The sequence below is a fragment of the Hemibagrus wyckioides genome, linkage group LG02 (genome assembly GCF_019097595.1).
Source record: "Hemibagrus wyckioides isolate EC202008001 linkage group LG02, SWU_Hwy_1.0, whole genome shotgun sequence".
Taxonomy (NCBI): Eukaryota; Metazoa; Chordata; class Actinopteri; order Siluriformes; family Bagridae; genus Hemibagrus; species Hemibagrus wyckioides.
The window spans coordinates 10454745-10482594 of record NC_080711.1 but is presented as its reverse complement, the minus strand read 5'-3'; the positions used below and the strand labels follow the sequence as shown (position 1 = coordinate 10482594).

Here is a 27850-nt window from a genome sequence, read left to right as displayed (position 1 = left end):
TTCTCTAGCTCAGGAAGAGCACCAGTGTCATCCTTGTGATTTGTCCATAAGGGCTCTCCACCTGCGGCGAAGGCGGAACAGCGCCGTCACTGTGTACAGTTGCCATGCAACAAGCCTTCTCGTGTGCTACGGCTAAAGCTTTAATCCAAGCATTACACCGTCTGCTGTGTTCTTTAACATTTATCACTTTTACAGCACCTTCAATAAAAATATGCACCTGTCGCTCACGTGTCCTGTAACATCCGAGAGGAGAGATGTTACTTTCATTGTCTGTAATGAACCGGAAAATATGTTAGTTTATTTATTTTTTTTTTAAAGTTAAAAGGAAGGACAGAATCCAAAAAGTAATTGCAACAAAAAGAATTGCTTTCCAGGTCCTAAGGGCTTGTGGCATACTAGTGTCTCAGTCGTTTATCACAGAGCGTTAGAGAACAGTAATGATAATGATGGCGCTGTCATAGCTCATTTTTTTAGCCCTCAGTCTTACACACTCTGTAACTTTCATCTGAATTTGACTCATTTGTGATGTTTGCACATATCACACTCTGCTATTTGTATCTTCCAGTCCCACTGGGCCGAATTATGTGCCTTTAATTCATTCAGCTTGCATCACTTTCATGTGAGTTCACACTCAGTATGGACATCTCACATACTGACAAGAACACACATACACACTCTGCATGCTGACAAAACCACATACATATTCACACCTTCATGCAGACACCCACTCGCGCTCCCTGTGTTCATTGAGCTGTGTTATGCGGCGCTTTTGTGCTGAGCGTGCACTCTCTCAGGCTCTCGGGCAGTGATGGATGAGCTGCAGGTAGCAGCGCTGCATACAGGAGATCAGCTGACTGACACAGGCAACATTTTCAAGGGGAAAAGGCACCTTGCGTGAGTCTACCACTTTCCTCTCCAACCCCCACTTCACTAACCTCTTGGCATACACACTTCATCACTCCCCTTCAGCCTCCTGTCAGTGCATGCTTTAATGCTGCAGTGTAGTCCAACAGCAAATCATTTCCTCTCTCTCTCTCTCTCTCTCTCTCTCTCACACACACACACACACACACACACTTTCACAGGTAGATAACATCTTGCTCTTAGCTCCTACAAATTCTGCAGAGAGACGTGCTCTACGGAAAGAAAGGGGAAAAAAAACTGTGAAACATGCTTGAATAAACTATCATACAGAGACATTTTCTGATTTCAGTTTTAAATATTTCCTAGTTTATAGTTTATAATTATCATGGCTTATCAGCTACCTTGCAAAAATGTGCGACTAATAATAGAGATGTCATATAGCGATCATTTTTGTCTATTGTAATTATCTTTTATTGTGTATGGCACAGGGGGAAAAAACCACAAAGGTGTGTGCTCTTGTAGGTAGCATGATGCGAAGCGGAGGACTGTTACCACACCAAAGCTGATTACTTTCCTATACCCCTATGGCATGAATTGTTTAATTCCTCATATAATGCAGCAATTTGCCAACACTTGTACTTTATTATTATTATTATTATTATTATTATTATTATATATAACGTTTATAACATTATATAACACATTCAATATTATGAATCTCAAAACAATTTAGTTCCTGTTATCACATACTGCACTTTATAGCAGATAAAAACATATCAGTTAATAATAAGTCTCTATTTTCTCTTTTAATTGGACAAAAATGCAAATATTGGAAGTTTTTAAGTTGCATAGACGTTACACTCGTTGACAACGGAGACTCCTTCCAAAACTGTCAATTAAATTAAAATAATGTATTAATGCAGTGAATTTTTTTATTGTTTTTTTTTTTTTTTTGGGGGGGGGGGGGGGGTTCTTAAATAGCATGCTTAGAACAGTTTATTATTGTTATTAAACTAAGATTAATTAGCCATTAGCTTCTAATTCTGACATCCAAGAATTTTCAAAATATGTGCTGCAGCTTGCAGTTTTTTGTGCTTTTCTAAATTTTAGCATAAATTCCTTCCTGCCAAAGCCATCAAATGTTCATTGATGGAGACCTGAAGGTACATCTGACAGCAGCAACAGCAGTCCAAGTCCACCTCTATGGTCTCCAAGTGGCACTCTCCACAGCAATCCCATGAATCTCCAGGCAGCACATGTTGGTTGATCTTCAGCATTAGTGAACAGCCTTCAACTGATGAGATTCCAACCAGAAGTAGGGCACCAAAATACATATATAATGTATAGTGTATAACTACATAGATATCAAAGAAACTTATTATAAATTGGGTCCCAGGACTACATTGCTGAGCTTAGAAATAACAAGCACCATGGGAGAAACCGTTAAAGAGATAAAGAAAACCCTCCGTCTGCCGTGGCATAAAATTCTGAATGAAAAGCATTTCAAAAACATATCAACATGATCATAGGGTTCACCACCACCCACTCTATATAACCCACCACAAAACCTGGATATAATTTGCTGAAATTGCATTAAAAAGCCTCTGATACTGTACATTCACATAGGGAACAAAGCATTATGGACAGATGAGAGTAAATTGTGCCAGTGTGATAGAAAATGGAAATGATAGCGAATAAAGGAACTGCTCGTGCTCCATCACCACTTCCCACCTCCTCTGCGAAACAGTGCCATGGATGTGTCGCTGCAGTAACTGGCTCACTTGGGTTTAATAATGATGTGAGTGCAGCCCACTTTCCAAAGGCCAGATGGTAAGTAGTCTGACAGTACTTGTCTACTCATTTTACAAAGCTTTTTTGTCATTAAAAGAACTTTTTAAAAAATATTTATGGAATATTATAACAGGTTGATCAACCCACAGTACAATACAACAAAGTCCCAGTTTTGATGTGCCCTTGTTCAGCATTGAGGTTCTTTGTCATGTCACACTTCGGCTGCTCCCTCATGCGTGACGGGTCACCACAGCGGACCAACTGGTCCACACAACAATTTGGCACAGGTTTTACACCGGATGCCCTTCCTGATGCAACCCTCCCATTTTTATCTGGGCTTGGGACCGGCACAGCATCTAGTGGCTGGGAATCGAAACCAGGCCTTCCGTATGGTAGGCGAGAAACCTACCATTGACCCACCAATGCCCTTATGGCACGCTCCACAGTGGGGGTTAACAACTCATATGAACGTAGACACATGGTTCTTTAAGTATTTCTGTTTTTACCTAGCCTACTAGGGGCAATATATTCATAGGAAAGTTCCAAAAAACAAAAATGTTTAGTTTTTTTTCCCTCATAAATCTTTATATCTTTAAAGAAAACGGTGACCCATTTCTGCTCTCTGAGACGCCCCAAGCGCTTGTTCATGAGTGTCTAAAATCTGAAGAAGTTATCTTCAACCACTACAATTCTGTGTAAGGTTATCCAACAGAGTGGAGAACATCTTACACTGGAAGCTAACTAATGCCTTCAAGTTTATGAACAAGCAGAAATTGGTTTGATATCACTGTTTATTTGGAAGATAAAAACATAAAAATAAAAAAATACGCAAAACAGACCATGCTTTCAGAGAAAAGTAGAATCCAGCTCAAGGTGTAATGCAATGTTAAGCCTTGTTACCTGGTAACAGTTTTCTCAAGTTACATTTAAAAATACCTGCTGTTGTTGTTGTATTAAAAAAAACAAATTAAGTATATAAATTAACGTTTATACCAAGCCAACATTTATTTCATCTGTTTCTCCTAGACACTGTACCTAATTAGAGCAGGTTTGGTAGCACAGCAGTGAGCTTTTCAGCATGCACGATGTGCTTTTTTTTTTCTTCTCTGAATCCACTCAAAGGGCCATTCAAGTGAACTATTAGCATAGACCAAGCGTGCACTCTCTCTTCAGGACAAAGTGCCCCATGCAATTACATCGCACTGTGAATTCAGAGGTAAATTCAATAACCTTGTAAAATTCTTGTCAAGCTTATTTTATTTTTTACTCCATTTTCTCTCGGTGTGATTGTTTTTATCCCAATTTGCATTTCCATGAACTAGCTAGTTCTCCATAAACCAAATCACACAAAAAGCCAAACCCGATGTGCGGGAGAAAGTCCAAACAAACAACCTTTCAGGAAGCTAAGAAGGCTTAACTATATAAGATTTTACCAGATCAAGATGGCAAAAGCAAGCTTCCTGTTCCAGACAAGTGAAGTCTGTCAATGCATCCTATCAACTGCTGCTTATTTAATGCCATAGGGAGAGCTTTAACTGCATTTTTCCACACAAGTGAAATCACCAGACACAAACACTGGGCTAGTTTCATTCTTATTGATAAGGAAGTGAGAAACCGTCCCAGTTGAACAGAAAGGACACATTTGCTACCTTGAGTAAGGATGGTTATGGATTGGTCAGTTTATAGATTCAAGGCTGCCCAGTTGGTCAGATTAGACCAGAGTAACCCAAAACAGAACTTCTTCTGTTTATTCACTTCGATCGATTCTGATCTATAAAAAATGGCATAGAAAAGACTGGAAGCTTTTTGTTTGATTACACCATAAGACACAAAAGCCAAGTCTGGTTTTTTTTTGTTGACCCGCAGAATTGAAAGGGTATTTGACAAGTGCTCTGGCAGATGATAAAATCTTTCATTCATCATTTTGTATACAATCTGCTGCACTGTCATTACAGCAACATCCCTTATTTCATAGGCATCTGTTGAATCACTGAAATGACCTTAAGATTCCCTCTGCCTCTGACTGGTGTATTATTACTGGTGCGCAAATCATTATGTGTCATGTCAAACACTGAACATTACCGACTGAACCAATTGCTCTGTCTTTGTCTTCTGTTTAACAGTATTGTCTGCTTTGATTGCACCACTGACATTTGGCTAATGCTTTGTGTAAAAGCACAGTCACCCTCTACACTGATGTGGATAAACTAAGCTGGTGAATTAGAAAATTCTCCAAATGCACACATTTTAAGGTAATTGTTATTCTACATGGTATTTTTGGGACAGATTCTCCCTTTAGACGTTTCATCAGACAGACAGGCTTTTAAGCTAGAGTAGATGGGATTCCCAAATAGCAGGAAGCATGCAGCGCTGGAACAGATTTGCCCTGGAGCGCGTATAAAACATTTGCAACATTTTAATACCACTGAATTTGTGGATATTGTCTGTGATCATAGAACTACCGTGCTCTCTGGAGTACTCGCAGCTTGAGTGGTTCTCTCAGCCGCAGTTGTTTCATTAATAGCAAATGACAGCATCAAGTAGCTAGCTGATAACCAGCAAGAGAAGAGAGCGGCATCAGGCTTACACGACCTCCCGATACGCGCAGATATGAAAAGTCGAGGCATTTAATCAAAAAGCATTTCAAATGTTTCACTTTCAAAGTTTGTTTTTGCCTGTAAATCTGACTCGCTTTGAAAACGCACCGTGATCCTTTTTCGCTTGCTTTAATCTGCCACTCATTAAATCCCCCTGCTCTTCTCATCTCTCTACACATCTGTCCAGCACACACAAAGAGAACGAGACACAATGAATAATTCACTGCCACTTTAACCCTTGTGAGCTTTTTTTTGCCTCCTCGTATTAATCTGGTTTGCTTTTTGAGATGGGGACAATAACGCATTAATCCAACAACAACAGCAACAAAAAGTGCATTAAATTCTACAGCTGGAGCTGAATGCGCAGTGTGTCTGACACTTTTATAGCATTAGACGCGGTTTTCTAAGGTTATGAATGTGGACCTTAGAACCACAATCAGGAGGTTAATAAATGGGATAATAATAGGTATAGGATAGAAATAGTAGAAATGGTTCAGTGGAATTGTTCACACAGGCTAGCAAACACTGTTCATATTTCAGGCCTCAAGTCATGCAGGATCCTATGGTCTGTTTGCATCCAGCTATATTGTATAAATAATTGTATATGAGAATATTATTCTGACACTTTTTGTGATAGTTTATTTTTGTTCCATTTGCTAATGAATACAACTGTAGTAAACAGTTAAATTCTGGTAAGAGGCGGAGCATTCAGGGATTTAATGTGGGGTAAAGGTTATGAATTTTTCCCCCTTTCCTTTATAAAACTTAACGATATTACTTAACAATAGCAGCAAACTGCGACCACATGACATGGTGTACTTTTTATTTAAACACAATCTGCTGGGGTCAATGATCATTTATGAATTTTGTTTTGCTCTTTTACTTTAATTAGTAAGCGTGACTCACAAGCAACATGCAGACGCGGGCAATCGAGTGGAAAGCATGCACATGTGACTAAATGCTCGGGGCTTGCAAAATAGAAGTGCTTTCATGCATGACAGTATTTCTGCATGCTTTCTTCACTGCTTTCACACTCATGAATACTTTGGGTGCATGCAATTTATAGCACCTCACTCTAACGTTTAATGACCATACTGTGATACGACACCATCCTCAAGTGTGTTTAACCAGCGATTCTCAAACATCTATATGTACAAGAAATGTGGTATTAATTTACATGACCCAAGACAAATAAGAATACTATTTTATTTCTGTTATTCATGTGAAATTGTTCTAGTTTCAGCCAAATACTAAACCTATTAATATGTATTTGTGGATGCAAAGTGAATGTGTACATCTGCGATCTCCTACTCTCCTACTCAAACTCTTTGAATGGTTCCGTCATCATCTTCTTGGTTTGTTGAGGAACTGCTCCTTTGTCAGGAATAACTGTCGTAGTTCAGGCTGCAGTTGTAACTGTATGGTGTCCTTTGTCTCCAGTACAGGATTGGGCAGCTGTACATGATCAGCAAACACAGCCACGAGCAGAGCGATCGAGGCGAGGGAGTGGAGGTGGTACAGAACGAGCCGTTTGAGGACCCTACATACGGTTCTGGCCAGTTCACAGAGAAACGTGTCTATCTCAACAAGTGGGTAACTGTTCCTCAATACAAGCCTCTGTAGTCTCCTGTATTATTCAATTCAAGATTCAAGAAGCTTTATTGTCATTTTAAACACATATAGATGACGCAGTACATAGTGAAATGAAACAACGTTTCTCCTGGACCTGGTGCTACATAAACATACAGTATAAAGTTCAAACACAAAAAAACAACACAGAGCTAGGACAGACGTTTGTCCAAGCCACATAAAGTGCAAAGTGTGCAACTAGGTGCAAACAGAGCAAGGACAAAACAGTGCAAAAACAATAAGTACAAAAAGACAACAAAAACAGGATACTTGGCGCCGAGAAAGAAAAAGAACATGTGCAATGGAATGTAAAATGAAATGAAATAAAAAGAAATGATGTACAGCTTTGAGAAACAGTAGAAAAAACAGGTAACTAATAACATGCATGATTGTAACATATATATATATATATACACTATATTGCCAAAAGTATTCGCTCACCTGCCTTGACTCGCATATGAACTTAAGTGACATCCCATTCCTAATCCATAGGGTTCAATATGACATCGGTCCACCCTTTGCAGGTTGAGGTCAGGACTCTGTGCAGGCCAGTCAAGTTCATCCACACCAGACTCTGTCATCCATGTCTTTATAGACCTTGCTTTGTGCACTGGTGCACAGTCATGTTGGAAGAGGAAGGGGCCAGCTCCAAACTGTTCCCACAAAGTTGGGAGCATGGAATTGTCCAAAATGTCTTGGTATGCTGAAGCATTCAGAGTTCCTTTCACTGGAACTAAGGGGCCAAGCCCAGCTCCTGAAAAACAACCCCACACCATAATCCCCCCTCCACCAAACTTTACACTTGGCACAATGCAGTCAGACAAGTACCGTTCTCCTGGCAACCGCCAAACCCAGACTCGTCCATCAGATTGCCAGATGGAGAAGCGCGATTCGTCACTCCAGAGAACGCGTCTCCACTGCTCTAGAGTCCAGTGACGGCGTGCTTTACACCACTGCATCCGACGCTTTGCATTGCACTTGGTGATGTATGGCTTGGATGCAGCTGCTCGGCCATGGAAACCCATTCCATGAAGCTCTCTGCGCACTGTTCTTGAGCTAATCTGAAGGCCACATGAAGTTTGGAGGTCTGTAGCGATTGACTCTGCAGAAAGTTGGCGACCTCTTCGCACTATGCGCCTCAGCATCCGCTGACCCCGCTCCGTCAGTTTACGTGGCCTACCACTTCGTGGCTAAACCTTGTGGACAGCCTTCCCAGAAGAGTTGAAGCTGTTATAGCTGCAAAGGGTGGACCGACGTCATATTGAACCCTATGGATTAGGAATGGGATGTCACTTAAGTTCATATGAGAGTCAAGGCAGGTGAGCGAATACTTTTGGCAATATAGTGTATATATATATATATATATAAGCCTGACAACATGTAATGTGCAAAAATATTAGGAAAGGCTTCAGAAGTCTGATTGCATGCTGTTGATTTTTACGGGTTTGAGTAACGTAATTTGACAACAGTTTCAATAACTAATGAAATCTTTGGAAACAAGGTCACTGTGATGCACACGCATTTCTAATGTACCAACATTATCCACTCCATAATCCCCCTTCTCCTCTCCTAATCTCCACAATATATCTTACAGTGAATATGGTTCTGCATGTCATAGACCCAGTGATGAAAATTGAAATAATTAGAAAAATTATAATTATTTCTCCGATGAAGAAAAAAAATAACAATGGAGGCCACAGGGCATTTTTAATCTAGCCACTAAATCCCATAAATTATTCTGTCCATTGCTCCTCCTCTAAGCATGGGGAAGTGTGATTCCTGTCCCAACGGACCTCTATGATCTACAGCGAGCTACTGAATCAGCTGTCTCACGTGACTTAGACATTATGTCAACATGATATTAAGCTTGTCCTTGTGGTGACTCAGTGGGTTACTTATCAAAAGGTCAGGGTACAAGCCTTTGCACCTCTCTGCTGCCTCTGTTGGGCCCTTGAGCAAGGCCCTTAATCCTTTCTGCTCCAGGTTTATTGTATCATGGCTGACCCTGTGCTCCAAACAAGCTTGGATATGAAAGGAATTTCATTGTGCTGTAATACATATATGACAAATAAAGGCTTTTTCTACTCTGTGACAGCTTTTATAAATGTTTTTGTAGGCTTACCTGGCAGTGTTTAAGGCTTTGGGCTGCAGATTTGCAGGTCTTGAGTTCAAAGCACCACCAAGGTGCCACTTAGCCTACAACTGCTCAGTTTTTCATATCCTGTCTCAATGTAAATGTCAGCAGCGGCTCATTTATGTCAGTCATCAGGAAGGGCTTATGTAGGTGTCATGCAGGCTTACGATTCTCTCTATTATATGTGTGCAATGTAGGCAACAGCATTTCATACCACCTGAACTCATCTCATAGCCCTATCTGATCCTCAGTAAAATTCTTAACCTTTCAGCCTTCTCAGGCATGACTGCTGCTCAAGGACCAATCTTGTTTTCTCAGAGTGGCCCTGCGATATATTTCTGCGATCTTTTCTAAGTGTTTCAGAGTAATTTATTTTATGCTCTGAGCCCTGGAGAGGGATTTGACAGCAAGCATGACCTCAGCTTTTCCTCTGTAGCAAGGTCGGCCTTGAAACGCTAGGAGAGCGGAAAGCATGTTTCTCTCCATAACTTGCTGCTTTTTGCCTCCAGCCAATGTTTTTACCTTGTGATATGAGCATAACCCCACTGGGTATAAAAGCTAAAGAAGGCAGTTGGCTTCTGCAAAGTCTGCAAGAAACTGGTAGAAAAAACATCCTGACACATTTCAATAAATTCACTGATGCCTTTGAATTCAAAAAAAGGAAAACAAAATTGCTGACAAATTGAACTAGCATGATGTGATGGACAGTTGGAAAGTACAGCCTTTTTCTTTTAGCCTCAATCAAGAACTGACATCATTTTGTCAGGGAAACAGCTCTAAAACAAATTAGGCATCACTCTGTACAGCAAGCATCTTGACAGTCAGAGAAAGGAAGCATTGCCTGAGGTTCAGCTGACCATCTGTGCTGTATAGCCAGTGGCAAGATTTTAAGTGGGAGGGTGGATTTAAGGGATTGAAGGAAAGGCAAAAAAAAAAATCTCGCTGCAAAGAAAAAAGCACATATAGCCAGTTCGTTAGATTTATATTTGCTGCATTTGGCAGACATCCTTATCCAGAGTGCCAGAAGTGCTTTGAAGTCTCTATCAATGAATACATTAATATTGGTTTACTAGGTCACAGAATAAGAATACCATCAATCAAAAGAAGTCATTTCGGAGGTAACGTAGCAAGCGAAGCAGACAGATGACAAGATTTCAGTGCTAGTTTAAGTACTTCAGGAAGAGGTAGGTCTTTAGATGTCGTCTGAAGACCATTGTGATTAAGCTGGTTGGACATCTAGGATAAGTTCATTCTACCACCACAGAACAGAGGACAGTCTTGTACCCTGGTGATGGTGGGACCAGTCCAGCAGTGCTACAAGTTAGATCCATCCGTCCATCCATCCATCCATCCATTTTTATGATTTTTCCTACACTGGGTCACAGGGAGTCTATTGCCTATCCCAGGTGACACAGGGGACAAGGTGGGGAAACACCCTGGATGGGATGCCAAACCAATAGACACAATTTAGAGAGGCATAGCACAGCACATGTCTTCAGACTGGATGAAGAAACTGGAGTATTTAGATAAAACTCCAGAAGGGCCACATATCTTGATTTTCTGAAGTGTAAAACAAAAGTGTGCTCACTGTTCTACACAGAATCAATTTAATGCTATAGGATTGCCTGATAGTGTCTTAAAAATTAGCAGAATCTTAAACCTATTGGCCTGGAAACCAAGAAGTCCTATCTCTATAGGTGGGATGAATTAATACCTAGCAAGCCTAATTTCTGCATCACCAAATCTCAAATAGAGATGAGATTTAAATATAAACAACAGTGGTATTAATAACAGGGTCAACTCCTCCTTGCCTTTGTAGTGATTTTGCAAGATGGTGTTTCTTCTGTAATCTTCTTAAACTGTCTCCTGTTTCCTGAGCCCCCCGAGGACTACTGCAATACTAAGAGGGGAGGAACGGCATGAATATACAGGGATATAGCTAAAACTAAGCCTTGCTTATACATATAATCAGTGTCTTGTCAATCATTAAACCAGGATTTGCTTTCTCCAGAGTGAGCTCTGTATTCAGGCAGTGTGCGAAAAATCATATATACGAGCTTATGGAGAGCATTAGGATATGTGTCTGTGTTATTGCAGCTTGTGATGGAAAGAATTGCTTCTTAATTTGCTACTGAAATTTGAAAAAAGGATCGATTTTGTGAAACTTGCGTGGCTGTGATGCCACAAAATTCTCGAATTGCCGTGGTATATAGTTTATAGTTAGGAGTGTTCAAACCAAAAGTCCAACTTTTTGTTACAGCCGGTTTCTAATATTATACCAACTATTTAAAGGGATTGGAAGGTGGATGAAAGGAATGCAGATTTGAAAGAACAGAGGGGCAAATGCAAATCAGGCGACTAAGAGAACTTGGTGGGGAAACAAAAGGAGTACTCAGAGATGAAACAGGAGACAGAGCCGAGGGTGGCAGCCTCCTGCAGAAGTACACAGGAAGACAGACAGCTGAGGTCATGCTTATATAACACGTATCATTTAAGAATTTAATCCGGGGGATCATCCTTACATTCGCATCAAACATTCAACATGTTATCCCAATTTCTAAGGTGTGAAGTCATAATAATAAATCGAAGAAAAATCTAGCTGTAGCGAGTGATGTAATGTAATCGATGCCACAATGCAATTAATCTCCACTGCCATTTTTAAATGAGAATAAATGCAGATTTATTCAGGCCCTGATTTATGATAGATTTGCATTTTTATAGGCTGCCTTATGTTCATGCTAAAGTGGGCCTATCAAGCTAAACCAACACAGGTGTGCAAAATCATACACACACTGACTGTGCCAAGCCAACATAAATGTTTCCTCAACACTTGGATCGAAGCCCAAATCTGTCCGCTTCACCTCTGTAATTAATCAGGTTATAAATTTCTGTTTGTTTACATCGTTCACTTCACATTTCCCCCGCATTGGAAAATGACACTTGAACTGAAAGCCCACCATTTTCACTCAAACGGAAATGCTTTATCTTCTGCAGGTTAGTACTAAACTGCGATTTTTTTCTGTAATATTTCAGTTTCTAGCCTTGGTACATGTTCATGCGTCTTCATTCCTAGGAGGTACAACTGTTGCAAGCTCATCCCAGTCTAATATCCAGTGTGTGAGCTGTCTCGCTGCCAGTTCAGACCATTACTCGACTTTCCATTACACGATTTAATCCTGGCCTGATGGTCAGCCAGTAAGAAAAGCGGTTACTCTTGACAGCCTTAGCTGACAGTTTAAATCTTTTTTCCTTTCTCGTTGAAAAAAACCCTATTTCTTATCTCTCTCATCTTCTTTTTTTCTTATATACAGCAAGCTTCCCAGCTGGGCGCGAGCCGTTGTTCCCAAGATCTTCTATGTAACGGAGAAGGCATGGAACTATTACCCCTACACAATCACCGGTAACTCATCCACCCTGACTGTTAGACAGATGGGCAGGAACACTCAGAGCGAGCTAGCTATTATCCCAGAGCAATTTTGTGTAGAATCAGGACATACATCTGGGTATTTCTTTGAGTCTGCTATCTAGAGACTGTATTATCCCAGCTTGAGAAATTTGATCAGTGTCTTAGTTCTGCCATGCAACACCAAGCAAAACACTGATATAAAAAAATCTGAAATAAAACAAAACTGAACTGTTATAAATGTATTTACTGTCATTTGGACCTTCAAATTAGAACACTGCACAACATCTTTTTCTGTTTCTATATCCTATTAGTCTCTTGCTTACACACTCGATTGGATAGTTCTGTAAGATAACAGTAGACATTCTGACCTAAAGTTAACCATTACACAGTTTATGTGTAATGTAATCTTTTTAATGTGATTTTTAAATCATAATGGATCTTCTTATGGCCTCATGCTGCCCTTATCACACAGCCAGGATTTTAAATAAAAATAGACATTAAAACATAGAGAGCAGTTCCAGGATATAATATTATTGGCCAAAAGAGGCTCTTCATTTAAAAAGAGAATAATCAGATGGAAGAAATTGGATAGGAACCTGAGAAAAGTGTGATTTTTTTTTTTTGTTGTAAAAGTACATACACTACTCACAAGGATATTCGGCTTTCGGGTGAAATTTCAGGATGCACCTAAAATGCATTATAACCTTTACAGGTGAACTTAATTTGACCGTCTCTACACTTTTGAATGCACATGTCCAACTGTTCAGTGTTTAAGTACTTTTTGCATAACTTGCTGTTCTCTTACAAGGTGCTTAACGGCAAAATTCACAACTGGTGTTTGATCCATGAATCGACCAATACATTTTCTGGTTCAAGTAGAATTGGTATTTAAACAGTCCTCTTCATCATGCTGTTCACATTTTAACATCATGAGACCAAGACGACACCTAACAATTGATCAACAGTACCTCGCCATTGCGAGGCTTCAAACAGGATGTTCTCAGAGGGAAGTGGCCACTGAGCTTAGAGTGTCACAGAGTGTCATCAGCAGGTTGCGACAGAGATACAGAGAGACTGGAAGAGTCACAGAAAGGCATAGAAGTGGACGTCCTTTGGCCACATCCCACGTTGATGACCGCTTCATTGTGAACAGTGCCCTGCAGAACCGGATGATGAATGCCACTCAACTCCAGGCACATTTAAGGGAGGTGAGAGGCACCCAAGTGTCACATCAGACCATTTGAAACCGTTTACATCAGCGTGGTCTGCATGCTAGACGACCTGCAAGGGTACCTGACCACACCACCAGGCCAGGGAGCATTTACACTGGATGAGGGACCAGTGGGCCTCAGTGCTATTCTCTGATGAAAGTCGATTCACGTTGAGCAGAAATGATGGCCACCAACGATGTTGGAGACGTCAAGGAGAGCGCTATGCATCAGCCACTGTTGTCACCAGACGAGCCTTTGGTGGTGGTGGTGTTACAGTCTGGGCAGGTGTGTCTACTCAATACAGAACTGCCCTACATCTTGTGAATGGTACAGTGACAAGCCAATACTACCTGAATAACATCATTAATCCAGTCATTGTGCCCCTGCATGAACAACACAGGCCTAATTTCATCTTCATGGCCGACAATGCTCCAGCTCAGCGAGGTCGCATCATTAGGGAACGACTGCTGGAGGCTGGGGTACCTCAAATGGAGTGGCCTGCACTTTCTCCAGACCTGAATCCCGTAGAAAACCTACGGGATCAGCTGAGTCACCTTATAGAGGCTCATAACCCTGCACCCCAGAACCTGAGGGCCGCCCTTCAAGAAGAGTGGAATGCCATGCCTCAGCAGACAATAAGTCGACTCGTGAACAGCACGAGACGTCGTTGTCAAGCTGTAATTGATGGTCAAGGGCACATGACAAATTATTGAGACACTGACATTTTTTGTTGTGGTATACCCACCACTGTTGTTGGCTTTTGTTTCATTGAATTGTTTGAGATGAGGAAATCACCATTGCATGCTTCTACTTAAATGCCCTACTTTCATGATATAATATCACTGTAGCGTGAACTTTTTACATTTTTCCATAAATTTCACCCAAAAGCCAAATATCCTTAACTTTTTGTGAGTAGTGTATGTACAAATTTAGATTATTAGTTTAAGTTTAAATTTGTTTTTACATACAGTGTAATTCTTTAGTTCATGTTCAGACAGGCCTGAATATAATACAGCAAGTAAACAAATTCACAAAAATCATACTTTATTCTATATTTTAAGCAGAAAAAGAATAAACAACTGCAGCCAAATGAGAACGCCTTTGGTGTCTGATGAATCAAAACAGAGTAAAATCTATAAAATTCAGTTTTATCTAATTGGGCTACTTGCATTTAGTGCTATGACATTTCCTCTGGCTTTTCCAGGACCAGTGTTTATATTTTTATCAGTACAGCATTCTTGCAGTTATATAAGGACACATTATTTATTTTTTTAAGGTATATTGTAGGTATTTTCTTACTTTCACAGTTGAGTATTTATGACAAAGCTTATCTTTCAAAGCCTTTCATCAGCTTGCTAGTAGATGCTAGACGCTTGGCAAATATTCACATAAACCAAATGATCATCATTGATGTTCATCTCTGGGAGCTCTTACAGACCCGGGCTGAAAAATCACTAGTCTAGTGAAAGAAGCAGAAATGCAGGAGAAAAAAAAGAGCATAATGTTTTAACGATGAGCCCATTGTATTATGTTAAGCATTAAAAATACAACAGTTCACCGCTTTAACAGAGTTTATATTGTATGAGATTACATTACAAATACCATGAGCTGTACCGATGAATGACACATGAATGAGTAATGAGTCAGGCCATTTTTTATGATCACAACTCTCATTTGTTTGCAGCGTTCTTATATAAGACCGTTAAGCAATGTTCATTTAACAATAACTGAAATAATGCTGCTGCTTGCTCATTAAATCCTGAGTAAGCTGTGAGATCTGAATGATAAAGAGTAATAGAGTGTCTGAAAAAAAGAAAAGTCACTGTCTTGCTTCATTCTTCTGGATTTTGCATGAACAGTGTGTGAAACCCATTCACTTGCTTTTCACATGATTTTCACACCTCTGTCTTTCTCTCTCTCCCTGTCTTTCTTTTCTCACTGCTCTGTGTTCCATTTGCCTGCACAATTCAGAGTACACAGTAAGTATTGTTTTTTTTCTTCTTCTACTGCTTTCCGTGAGCAGTTAATGTGATACCCCGAGCTGGACAGCTGTTGTAGGCATTGTAGTTTCTTTCTGTTTTTTGCTCTCGTCAGATCTGAGACAGTAGCTGCTGTCTGCTCGAAGGTCTGGTGTGTTAATGAGTTCGTTGGACAGGAAAGTAGATTCCCGGTGTTCAGTTCCCTGACTGCTTAGCTCACTCCTCTCCTGCTAGAGGGAAAGCTTCTATCTATCTGTAGCTACAGTGTGTGTGTGTGTGTGCATGCTTTACTGAACAGTATCTTAACCATCTCCTTGGAGCCATGCTGACTGAATGTATCACACTAGATTTTTACACGTTTCTTACAAAAATAAAAGGCGAATTATTACCATGTTATATTAGTTTATACCTGCATATAATTTTCTAGACAATCACACATAGGTTCATAAATGGCAAGATCTTCAGGAAATTGCACCAGGAAATTTGAACCATTGTGGTGACCCCTAACAGCGAGCAGCCAAAAGAACTACAACATACTAAACTAAAACAATAGGCTTATTAGCATCGCTTACAATCCCAAGTTAGCAAGTTAGCTCTACAAACTGCTCTGTATTATTGCTCAGTAGTGGCACGTAACTCTTCCCCGGGTTGTGTTCTCCCTCAGTGACATCTCTGAGCATTCCCCTCCCCTACCTTCTACCCCAACCAGCAGGCTGGTGAATACGTGCTGCTAGCATGGTTGAGTGCATCTGCCTCACCACACTGTGCACTTTCTCCCTGAATCTATTTACGATCTGCTAACAAACATCACCCGAGACCCGAGACACTGTCTGTTCACTTCTCATTTTCCGTTTCAGGTCAGGTTCTTCTTATGTTTTTTGTTTTTTTTCTGTAGATTTTCCACATTCCCTGTAACCTACCGACTGTTGCTAAGCATTGTTAGTATGGTCAAGTAGGTTCCCTTGTTGCATCTGCTACACCCTGTTTTATATACTACAGCAAGATTGCTAACACAAAACTGATGACAGAGATGGATGGTAACTTTCCATTTACCTGCTGTTTTTTTAAGCTGCCATCAGGTTTAAGTGGTTTATCTCATCTCTTTATAACCTGAAGAAGAAAGCAATAGAAGTCTCCTTCCTTGTTATTCAGAACCAACATCAACCCAGTGAGAAGGTTCTGGGGAAAGATAGCAGTGTTTATTGCAAATACTCTCTCATGTGTCTCTTTATTACTTTGTTGGAAACTCTAAATGTGCATGTCCACCCTCGGATGATGGTATCCATGTGATTCTCACCATCTCTGCAGGTAATCTAGTGTTCGCAGAAGCATTATTCATTTAATTAACAATTAATGATTAATGATTATCTCCTCATCATGGCACCTGTTAGTGGGTGGGATATATTAGGCACCAAGTGAACATTTTGTCCTCAAAGTTGATGTGTTAGAAGCAGGAAAAATGGGCAACTGTAAGGATTTGAGGGAGTTTGACAAGGGCCAAATTGTGACTACTAGAAGACTGGATCAGAGCGTCTCCACAACTGCAGCTCTTGTGGGGTGTTCCCAGTCTGCAGTGGTCAGTATCTATCAAAAGTGGTCCAAGGAAGGAACAGTGGTGAACTAGCGACAGGGTCATGGCTGACCAAGTCTTATTCATGCACATGGGGAGTGAAGGTTGGACCATGTGATGTCAGAGTACACAGTGCATGACGGGTCAGGGCTGTTTTGGCAGCCAAAGGGGGACCAACACCAATGTTAGGCAGATGGTCATAATGTTATGCCTGGTCAGTGTATGTAGATACTAGGATTCAGAATCTAGACAACTGAAAAAGTGGTGCAACTCTGTGATCCCAGAGGAGCTTCCTCTTCCAGGCAGAATATTAACTTTTTAAGAAAGCTTTTTTTGAGTTTTTTAAAAAGAAATCTCTGTGTAGGAGCAGTTAAAGTGAGATACTCATTTCTAAGTCAGGATAAAAGCACTGTGGTGTCATTTGGCTGCGCTGGACCACTGTGTGATGTAATAACATTAGCATAATCAGCATTAAGTATCGGTTTGAAAGGAGAAGTGATCCAGTGAGTAATGAGAGGACAGAGAGGACATGCTGCCAAGTTGGATGCTGCTGGGAAGATTGATTTTCCACAAACAGGCAATGAATTTAGAATACAAAAACGTTTGACATTGTAGAATTTCATGAGTGTGAACAAACAGCAAAAGTTTATCACGATGCTAGCAGAATCAAATAGAGAGCATTTTGCTGGTTGCAGATGTAGAGATTAGCGGCATGTCAGTGTGTATTGACTTATCCAGAGTGATTTATATTACATATACGCCCTGGTCTGAGAATACCATGAAGCTAAATCCCTTTGAAGAGTCAGACACTTTTATAATGCTTTAAAAAAAAAAGATTTGCTAGCTACATTCAGCTCCAGAATTATTGGAACTCTTGGTAATGCTGGGTAACAAAATGTTTACAATTAAAATCATATACACAGACACACCACTTTATTAGAAATACCTTCATACAAACATGTGGCAGCAGTTCAATGCGTGATTTCACTTACCAAAGCCTTCCGGTCAGCTCAAACCAGTCTTGTCCACAAAGCAGTGTTGGCCTTTCGCCTCTGAGCTCCTCCTGTCCTCTGTTGTCATTAAAGCATTTCACAGGGCATTTGTTGAATATCTTTTGTTTTTTGCACCGCAGTTTGTGTAGGCGCAAGAATCCGAAAGCCCAGAAGATCAGTAGTTTTCAAAACACTTAAATTAGCCCATCTGTTAGCATACCAATGCCACCAAGTTGAATATTTTTTCCCCCATTCTGATGTTTGATCAGAACATCAGCTAAAGCTCGAGCATGATATTGTGCATTGTGCAGCTGCCATATAATTGTCTGATTGAATAAGTGCATGAATGAACAGATATTCCTAATATAATGGTCAATGAGCTGAGGGCATGAAGTTTTTATTATCGCCACAATACAATGGAATTCTTTTCTTCGCATATCCCAGCTGAGGAGGTTGGGGTCAGTGCGCATGGGCAGCTATGATACAGTGTCCCTGGAGCAGAGAGGGTTAAGGGCATTGCTCAATTGCTCAACAGTGGAGCTTGAACCCTGATCCTCCGATCAACAACCCAGAGCCTTAACCACTTGAGCCAACACTACCATGAGCGTATATTTGTATTATTTTTAATTATTTTTCAATAGATTAATTTAAACGTTATATTTCTGTCAAATTTTCAGTGTTATAAACCATAAAGGCAAACCAGTTTTTATTATTCATATTGTCCAAGACTGTGAATAATACTAGATTCTTGAGCTTTTCAATATTAATGAAAACAGTACTATGCTTCTATGCTTGAGAGGAGAGTGTGTGTTTGTGTGTGTTGGAAATTGACTCGACTCGCTATGCGGATGATTGCACACTTTTCTGAGATGTAGAGTTCTCCCCCATGACTGGTTTACTTTGGTCTAGAAATCGTGCGTGAACCAGCATGTGCTGGGATTGATGACGGATTCATTCTCATGAACCAAGCATTCGTTTTGAAGATTAAATGATTAAATCATCTTTCATTTTTCTCTCTTTTTGGATATTGGTAATTTACTGCCATTTTGTCATTTCTTCCAAAATACGATTCCACAGTGAAATCATTGTAACATGCTAGGGAACATCTGTTCAGGGTTCGGTATTTAATACGCTTGTCGTGAGTTTTGTGTAATGCAAAAATACTTCATGCTTTCTGTGTACACAGAATGGGATTATAGACTAGCAGAGTCAGAGTCAGGGCTGCATAGCTGCCAACTGATTTTGGTGTTGGTGTGCCTACGCTTCTGTCATCTAGCCAGGAGATCCTGCGTCAGCGCTAAGCTGAGACGGTCTGCAGGCATTTCAAATCAATGTGATATACAGTTTCTCCGCTATCCCTGCTTCTATTGGCAGCTTGCGCCGTAAGATTTATTCCATCTGCATTCTGCCTTCTTCTAGTCTCATAAGTCAGTGGGCCTCACGGAATAGGTGGGTAGACTCTGAAGAATTACTGTGCATTAATTACTGCCAGGATTTCTCTCCCTGTTTTTAGCCTGGGTGGTTACAGAGGGCTTTTACTCATCACGTTGTAATGTACAAGATGATCCTAATACATTCTTGGCTGAGGTTTATAAGAGATTTTGTGATAAGATGTCAGATTGAATGAATAATAAAGTCTGGTCAATCTTCAGATAGACCTGCGATTACGGAATATTACTACGTTCTGATTACGTCTTCAGCCATCGGTGTGGGTTTCTTCTGTTTGATACCTGTTTGTTAGCTGTTACCTATTTTGATCTAGTTCTGGAGTATTCCTGTGTTCTAGCATTTGTTATATTTTCTTTGACCACAATCCTAAGAATTAGTTTGTTCAGCACTGTAAATAAAAGCGAATTCTACACCTCGGCTACGTGACACCCATGAGTTTACGTAATCCTGTACACTCCTCCTGTTAATGATTTTTAGATGAGCAATAGTAACAGCATTTACACACTGTGTGATTTTAATCAAAACAACCAGAACTTTGTTGATGTGGCGCTAACTTGTCCGTCGATGAGTGCATGATGTGTTCTGATATGATGTTCTCAATTTATGACTAAAGAATTTTTTTTTCATGATGGTGTGATTTCTCTCAGTGACAGTAAAATTGTTTTTACTGTCAGTGACAATTTTTTTTATGTCAAGGTTAAATCATTCTTAAATCACACTGACTGAAAAGGCAAATGATTTCTAATAACTATGTTTAATCAAATTTCAGAAAATTTTGCAGTATCACGAATCTCCCCTTCTTGCTGAGCGCTGCAAGCCGAGTTGTGCGGCATGCAGCAGCGCTACGGTGCTCATTGTCCACCTTGTTCTGTGTTTTCATGTGTTTGTTTTGTTTGCGTTGCCACGTGAGTTTGGTTTCAGTTCATGTCTCCGCCCATGTATTGTCGAAGGCAAAGGTTGTTGGCCTAATGTGTAATGATCGGTCTTGCCTGTTTTGAGTTTTCCCTTTGATTAGTCTGTCTGTTAATTGGGGTGATGTATTCATCCAGTTTACTCCATGTACATGTGACAATACCAAGCCTTCTCTTCACTGGATTGTTTCCAGTATAGACCATTGTTCCCGTTAACCGTTAACTGCCATAGCCTGTTCATTGATCATCTCATCTTTATTTGGAATGTTTAATTATTTATTACTGTTATCACAGATATTTCACCTGCACTTACATCCTCCTACGCAAATCCTTCTGACAAGTAGACCATATCTGATGGTTCAAAACAGACTAGGCTTTTTTTCATTGCTTTTTTGTTGTTGTTGTTGTTTGCAAAAAATGCACCTGCCTCTTTTTGTTAATATGAAAAAACAAATACTGCTCACACAACTCAGTGATGTTAGATGATAGATGATACAGCTACAGTAGTATCATCTAACTAACTCACCTGATTTAGATTTATTTTTATCAGTTAATTTTGCGTATTCAAAATCTGTTCTTTCTTAATTATACATTCCTTTGGTTACCGGCATCGACAATCATGATTTGATAAATATGACCAGTTTAAACAGTGTGCTTTCGAAATAAATGACACCAAGCAAACTCTAATCCTGGAAGTTTCTGATAGGGAATCTGTTGCAAAGCATCTAGTCGTAACATTCTAACACTACATTTTTCACTGTACACAATTTGGCACCGCAATCCCGCTTTTATCCCCAGGTAAAGAGTGATGCTGACCCACTTCTTAATTTAAAGCGTGAAATATTCCTCTGCCCGGGGTTAAAAGCAGGCTTTAGAATAGCGATAAACCAGGGTTAAGCACAGTGTGAAAAGCCCTAGAGAGAAAAGATCATAAATAAAGCCCGGATAATGCAGAAGGCATTAATTGAACTGTGGCAATAACATGCAGCATGCACATATTCTTTGCATTAAAATTTTCAACTTTCTTGCTGTCAGCATTTTCAGACAGAATTGACTGGAGCATTATTACCACTGAACTTTTTTTTTGGCAGTTGTGCAGTGTGTGCAACTCTGTCATAAGTTGTAAAGTGTGCACAGTTTTGCGAAGTGATTTCCACCGCCTTATGAAGCTGTTGTTGATCACTTCCTCTGCCATGCCCATATCCCTCCCATTTCTGTCAAGTGTATTTGTATCTCCTATCTCCAAAGTAATTGCTAAGACTGGACTTAATCAAATCAGAGTACGACTGGCTCTCCAGGGGACCCCAGCAGCATTGCGTTTGTGTAGGGAAGAGAGGAAGGAGTGAGGAATGAGAGCAGGAAGGGGTTGAGAACAGGGCTGTAAATCCCAACAAGCTGGAAAATAGCTCATCATTACAGCCGGCTGTCACACACCCGGCCGGTAAAATGTGGCTGTGCTTCGCTGCGAGCATAGTGGAGCAGTTTGTTTAACAGCAGTTCGAAGTGAACTTAACCGGATCTAAGACTCCGACAATATCTGTTCCAGCATTCAGGTGGGGATTTAAGTTTTGGAGTTATTCTGTGGGGTTTACTGCAGCCAAAAAGATGCTGTTTTTTTCCCAAGCTTTCTCAGCAGTAAGAGACGCCTTCTAGCTATGCCATATGCCATTTATATGCTCAGCCAATTTAACCATCTGAAGATATTCAAAACCTTGTGGCTGTGAATATTGCCATAGAGTTTTTAATGTTTACATTAAACCTTTTCTGTATAACACTGAGTTCAGAACTGTTTGATACTGTATCACTTGTGTGGAGAGAATTATATGACTGAGCTGCTTCTAGAAGTGTGGAAAGTTCTTGAAAAGTTACCCACTCCTCCATTCAGAACATTTCAGTATGCTTTGTGTATGTGAACTTCCCTTTTTTAACTCAAACCACAAGTTTTCAACCGGATTAAAATCTGGGATGGTCATTGTAAAACACTAATTTTTCTGTCCCATCACTACTGTCAGTATTTTCCTAAAAGATCCATTCATAGCCAAGTCTTAACCTCCTAGCACAAGTATCTGGCAAATGCTCAACAAGACCATTCCTGCAGAGTTCCTGGAGACTATGGTGCATTTTTAAATATTGCGTTTATTTAAGCCTGTTTCGTATAATATTTCTATAGTTCATTGTCAACCAATAGAGCGTAGATTTCTCTTTTGAATACTGGCTCTTTTAAAAAAAAAAACCTTATATAAATAAATGGAAATATAAACAAATATTTTTAACTACCTGCTCGTTGGTGTCCTTGGCTGATATTATTGTCTATATAAACAGCAGTAGGCCATTATTTATACTGTATTACTCTTTTTTTTTTATAATTATATAATTTATTATTTGGCAGATTAATTGCAACATGATTCTAAAAAGGCCACAGTGGTACATATTTAAACTCTAGAAGCCAAACACCACTACAGAGTATACATCAATAAATGTATGTAATGTGTGGTGAGAAGCAGGATAAATATCTACTGTACAAACACAGCTTTATGTGAGCAAATCTAAAATCTATGTGAAAATAGTTCACTGGAATTATTAAAAGTATCTAATTGCATGATGAGACTTTGCAAGGATATGTCAATACAGCAGGATTTAAGCAGATAAAGTAATCAAGGAGTAAGACGGAAAAGGTGAACACAGTCAGGTAACAAACCAGCGACAGGATCAGTGTGGAGGTAGGACTAACAAAACACAAAAATAATATCGCAGGGGGATTGTTTTAATTCTTTTGTCAGCTTTTAATGAATCATTTAATGTTTTTTTTTTTTTTTTGCCCTTTGCAGTGTTCTTTCTTGCCGAAGTTTTCCATTCACATAGAGACAAAATATGAGGACAACAACGGCTGCAATGACAATGTGAGTAAGTACCTGTGGTGTGTGTGTGTGTGTGTGCATTTTAAAAATATTAAAGATTAAATATTGATGTGCGAATTAATGTGTTTTAGGAGAATTTTGGGATCTGACTAGTTCTCCTGATACTTCACTGACGGTTGATTATCATTTTCTGAGCTTATGAATCCACATAGCCTAAAGAAACAACTGCTGCTCTCACCACCGCCCCCGCCACTTTGTGTTTTTAACTCTTTAATGAAAAGCACGGCAGATAAAAAGTCGTACACAATGCCCATAGACATGAATTAAAAGTATTAGCTCATTAAATATTGAAACAAAAGACTTCTTCTTCTTCTTTTTAAATATAACTTTAATATTCAGATCTGTTTGCTTCCACTCTATGGAAAATATCCCAGTTATGAGAAATAACATGGAGCAGCATGAAAGAATTATTCGGTATTCTATTTCCAGAGCTGCGGCTCATCCTGTGCAGTAACGTATACACCGTATGAGCTGTCTGGCTAGGCTTATTAGACTTTCTGTGCACACAATAACTCACGTAGAGTTTCTGATTCAATTCTTCCCCTCTGGTGCTAACATTAGCTTTATCCGTGTGCCTTGTCAGTAAAATAATTATGTTCCCATTCTATTTTAAGGTGCATACTTTAAAATAGAAAGCCTAATAACATTTTTAAACTGAATGCAAACTAGATGACCAGTTCCTTCATAGAAACAATGAATCACATGGTAAGTCGCAGTATTCATTAAGTCCTGACACAACACTCGAATGCAATACCCGAGGCTTGACAAGCGCCATTTGACGCCTTAAAGTAATGAGGTTTGATACTTGAATGATGTTGCGTTAGGAACCATACCTGACAAATGATGCCTGAGGAGCATGTGTGAACAATGACACTTGAAGGAGATGATGATAAGGGACGTTGAGCTTGAAGCACAGGTTTTATGACTAATGGCGTGGAACAAGAATGTGCCCAAGAAATATGGCCACAGTACTCCCACCTCCGCTGATGTCATCCCTTTTCTCAAACCTATTTTAAAGAAATGGCTTCTTCTTCTTTTCTTTTTCCTTTTTTTTTTTACAGCAGAATCTGTGCAGTCCAAAAAAGGACTGAAAGATCAATTTTCAGAGGTTGCAACACTCACTGGCCAATTTAATAGGAATATCTGTACACCTGTTTATTAATGCAAGTCTCCAACCCTAATCCTAACCCCAGTGAGTGGACTGGTGTGTGAGCCTCACACACCTAGCAGCATAGTCACCCCTGAGTGAAAAAAAAAGTGATTATAGTGCTGTAGCTGTATGAGAGGTAATCCTGATGTAAGCGAACAGTGCATTATGGGTGTCCATGTAATGTGTGAGAGTGTGTGTGTAGTGAATTGAAGTGATAAGTGCATGATGGGGTTGGACTCGTTAATTCTGTGGGAGGTGGGTAAGAAACATTTTATCATTACAGGTCCTGACAGCTTGTGGAATGAAGCTGTTCAGGAATCTGGTGGAGTTGGCCTAGACACTCTAGTATCTTCTGCCAGATCCTGACAGTGGGGCAAAGAGTATATAGGAGGGATAGGAGATGTCAGCCACTATTCTGGTGGCATTACTGAGACAGTGTTTGTGAAAGATGTCCTGTAATAGAGGCAGAGGGACTGCCGTGATGTTCCACAGGATGTACAGTTCTGCATCATAAATTGTCCACAAACGATCTTATCCTCTTCAGGTTTTCTTTGGCTACAGATCAGAGTACAAGCTGTAGCAAAGCTCATGCTTGTTTTTGTCCGCAAACACTAAAACTATTTATCTGAATCCAGTCAGGCTGCACCTGTGGCGTTCAACACAACCCTCTCTGCTGAATTTCTGTAGCTGGCAGGCGTTATATGAAAGCCTAGTGGTTATCTCTATTTTTTTTTCTCTCTCTCTGTTTGATTGCTGAAGACTCTTTGAAGATCCCTGTTTCTTTTTTTCACTGGAGGCAGTAATGCTGTACGCATCTGTCCATTCCATCACAGCACATAATGCCATCACCACACTTGTTGTATTCACAGCTAACAGTCCGTCTTTGAACTGAGTTTCTGTTAAAATAGCCTCTCGGTGTTAACGGCTGAATCAGGAACATTGGCTGCATATTGCTGTGATCATGTAACTCAGTGTAGAGCCTGTTTCATTTATTACACTTTTCTTTTTTTTCTCCGTGTGATCTGTACACAATACATGAATAAATACGTATTTTTCATTTTCATTCAAGCCTTGCCTTCTCATGTGACCATTTCTTTAGACATATATATCTTTCTTGATCCATCGTATTCCTCTTCCTTAACATGTTCTCTCTATATCATTCTTTAATACTTTCTTTGTTTTTCTCTAAAATTCCAGTCACTTGCTGTACTGCTAGACTCTCTAAAGCCTCACATTCTCTAACAGACGCCTGCTGTTAAAAGGAAAGAGCAGGGTTCTCAGTGAATGCTTTAATACAGAAGCATGCTCCGAAACCATTAAAGTCTTTATGAGGCTTAGAACACTCTGGAGTCTCAACGTGAGCAACAGAAACATGAAGCAACTGCGAGGTCTCAATATTATACCACGGCTCCTGACACTCGCAAGCTCAGTCTCTCATCTAGAAATCCACAGCTCCTCCTTTTGGTTAAACGAGGAAGCATGCCGTGTCGACCAATAACAAAAATAAAATTATAATCCATAAACTTTCTGATCTTTTTAATGCTTGACCCATTAGTGACTCGTCTGTCTGATGTAATTACTTGTCATGTTTAAAAATATAGATTTTAGTAAGAAAACTTGTTTATCGGCAGATTCAATGAGTATTTCTCTTTATCATATAAAGAAGATTATTAAGCCTATTTAGATATTTTTTATTAATTTGAAGCTTGTAATTTTCTTATTCTTTTGAAAGGTAATTTTGCATATTTAGGTTTTTTTTCTAGAATTTAATTCAATTTTAATCGTATAGCGCTTTTAAAAATGTACAATATTGCAAAGCAGCTTTACAGGAATCTAAAAATCTAAAAATTATATATATATATATATATATATATATATATATAAAATTATATATATATATATATATATATATATATATATATATTAATTAATTAAATTTGTAAATATGGCTAAAAATATGCATTGTGGTCTTATATTTGTTATATAGTAATCTCTCAGAAATATTCCATATATTTACTTCATTTGAGACATAATTTCTCGCAATGTAGAGGTCATTATGTCTCTTGACATTATCTTCGTTAGCTCAATAGGGTTAAAGGTCATAAGGTCAGACTTAACTGTTCTGAAATGCAAGGTGCACTCGAGATGATTTTATGTACAATGACTGGAGACACTGATACATGTCTACTGGCAGCCCATGATATGAGCTTTAATTACATTCTAAGCATCATAGGACAGAATCAGGCAGAAACATGGGATAATAATATAGACATGATGTAATTGCACACTTAGACAATGGCAAGACAAAGATTAGCTCGTCTTTAATACACTAAACAAGTGTGTAAGCTGGTGTGTAGTATGTCACGGAGGATGTATGCTAGAAAACTGAACTCCCAGTGTGCATGGCGGTAACATCACTGCACAGGCTATGTTACTTGTCATAGGTCAAACGACATGTTTCTGTCAAATTTAAAGCCCCCCATGAAAAACTAATCATTTCTAATTCCAGAAATTCTCTCCATGACAAAGTGAGAAGACGAAAATAACATTCATTAATCACCTTCAGTAGAAGAGTCCGTGGCTGCCCCACATATGGATGTGCACTATATAAAATACACTCCTATGTTCTAATGCTAGACAGACAGATCCTCCCTCATACACAGTGACTGAATTAGAATTATTGATAATAACCAGGGATGGGCATTTCAAGCAACACAGAGGTTTGGGGAACAAAAGGAGCGTCAATAGATTTCGTGGATCAGGAAAAGACATTTCAAGTGATATAACAACATGTATTCAAAAGTTCTGTAATGTTTCTGTTTCATGCAGCGATTTTTTTCCCCCACCCTCACTTTCCTGCACTTCTCTTTCTTGCTGCAGATCTTTGACGAGCCCAGAGATGAGGACACTGAGGTGTGTTTCATTGACATTGCATATGATGAAATCCCAGAGCGCTACTACAAAGAATCTGAGGTAAGAGAAAGACAGGGCAAGGAAAGGCATCATTCTGTGATGTTATAGGAAATGAATTCATGATGTGGTGGTGTGATGCTACCACTGAGAAGGTTTATTATTATTATTGAAATACTTAAGGTTTATTATTATCAATGAAATACTTCATCCATTAATAGTTACATTTAATGGTATGGCGCATGCATGAGACATGCTAGTTCTTGTTCTCTTTTAATGATAGCATCTGTAAACAGGCATTTCTTCACCAGTCCTCCTTTTTTTAAGTTTATAAGTCAA

General features: G+C 39.5%; 1 protein-coding gene across 1 annotated transcript in view; it reads left to right on the top strand.

Annotated features, from left to right (window-relative positions):
• pitpnc1a (phosphatidylinositol transfer protein cytoplasmic 1a) overlaps nucleotides 1-27850 on the top strand; it is a 64177-nt gene that overhangs the window by 27405 nt on the left and 8922 nt on the right. The window contains exons 3-7 of the mRNA XM_058374661.1: nucleotides 6693-6841; nucleotides 12327-12415; nucleotides 15604-15611; nucleotides 23362-23433; nucleotides 27482-27574. Coding sequence (XP_058230644.1) covers nucleotides 6693-6841; nucleotides 12327-12415; nucleotides 15604-15611; nucleotides 23362-23433; nucleotides 27482-27574 — 411 coding nt within the window. The remainder of the gene's footprint in view (nucleotides 1-6692; nucleotides 6842-12326; nucleotides 12416-15603; nucleotides 15612-23361; nucleotides 23434-27481; nucleotides 27575-27850) is intronic.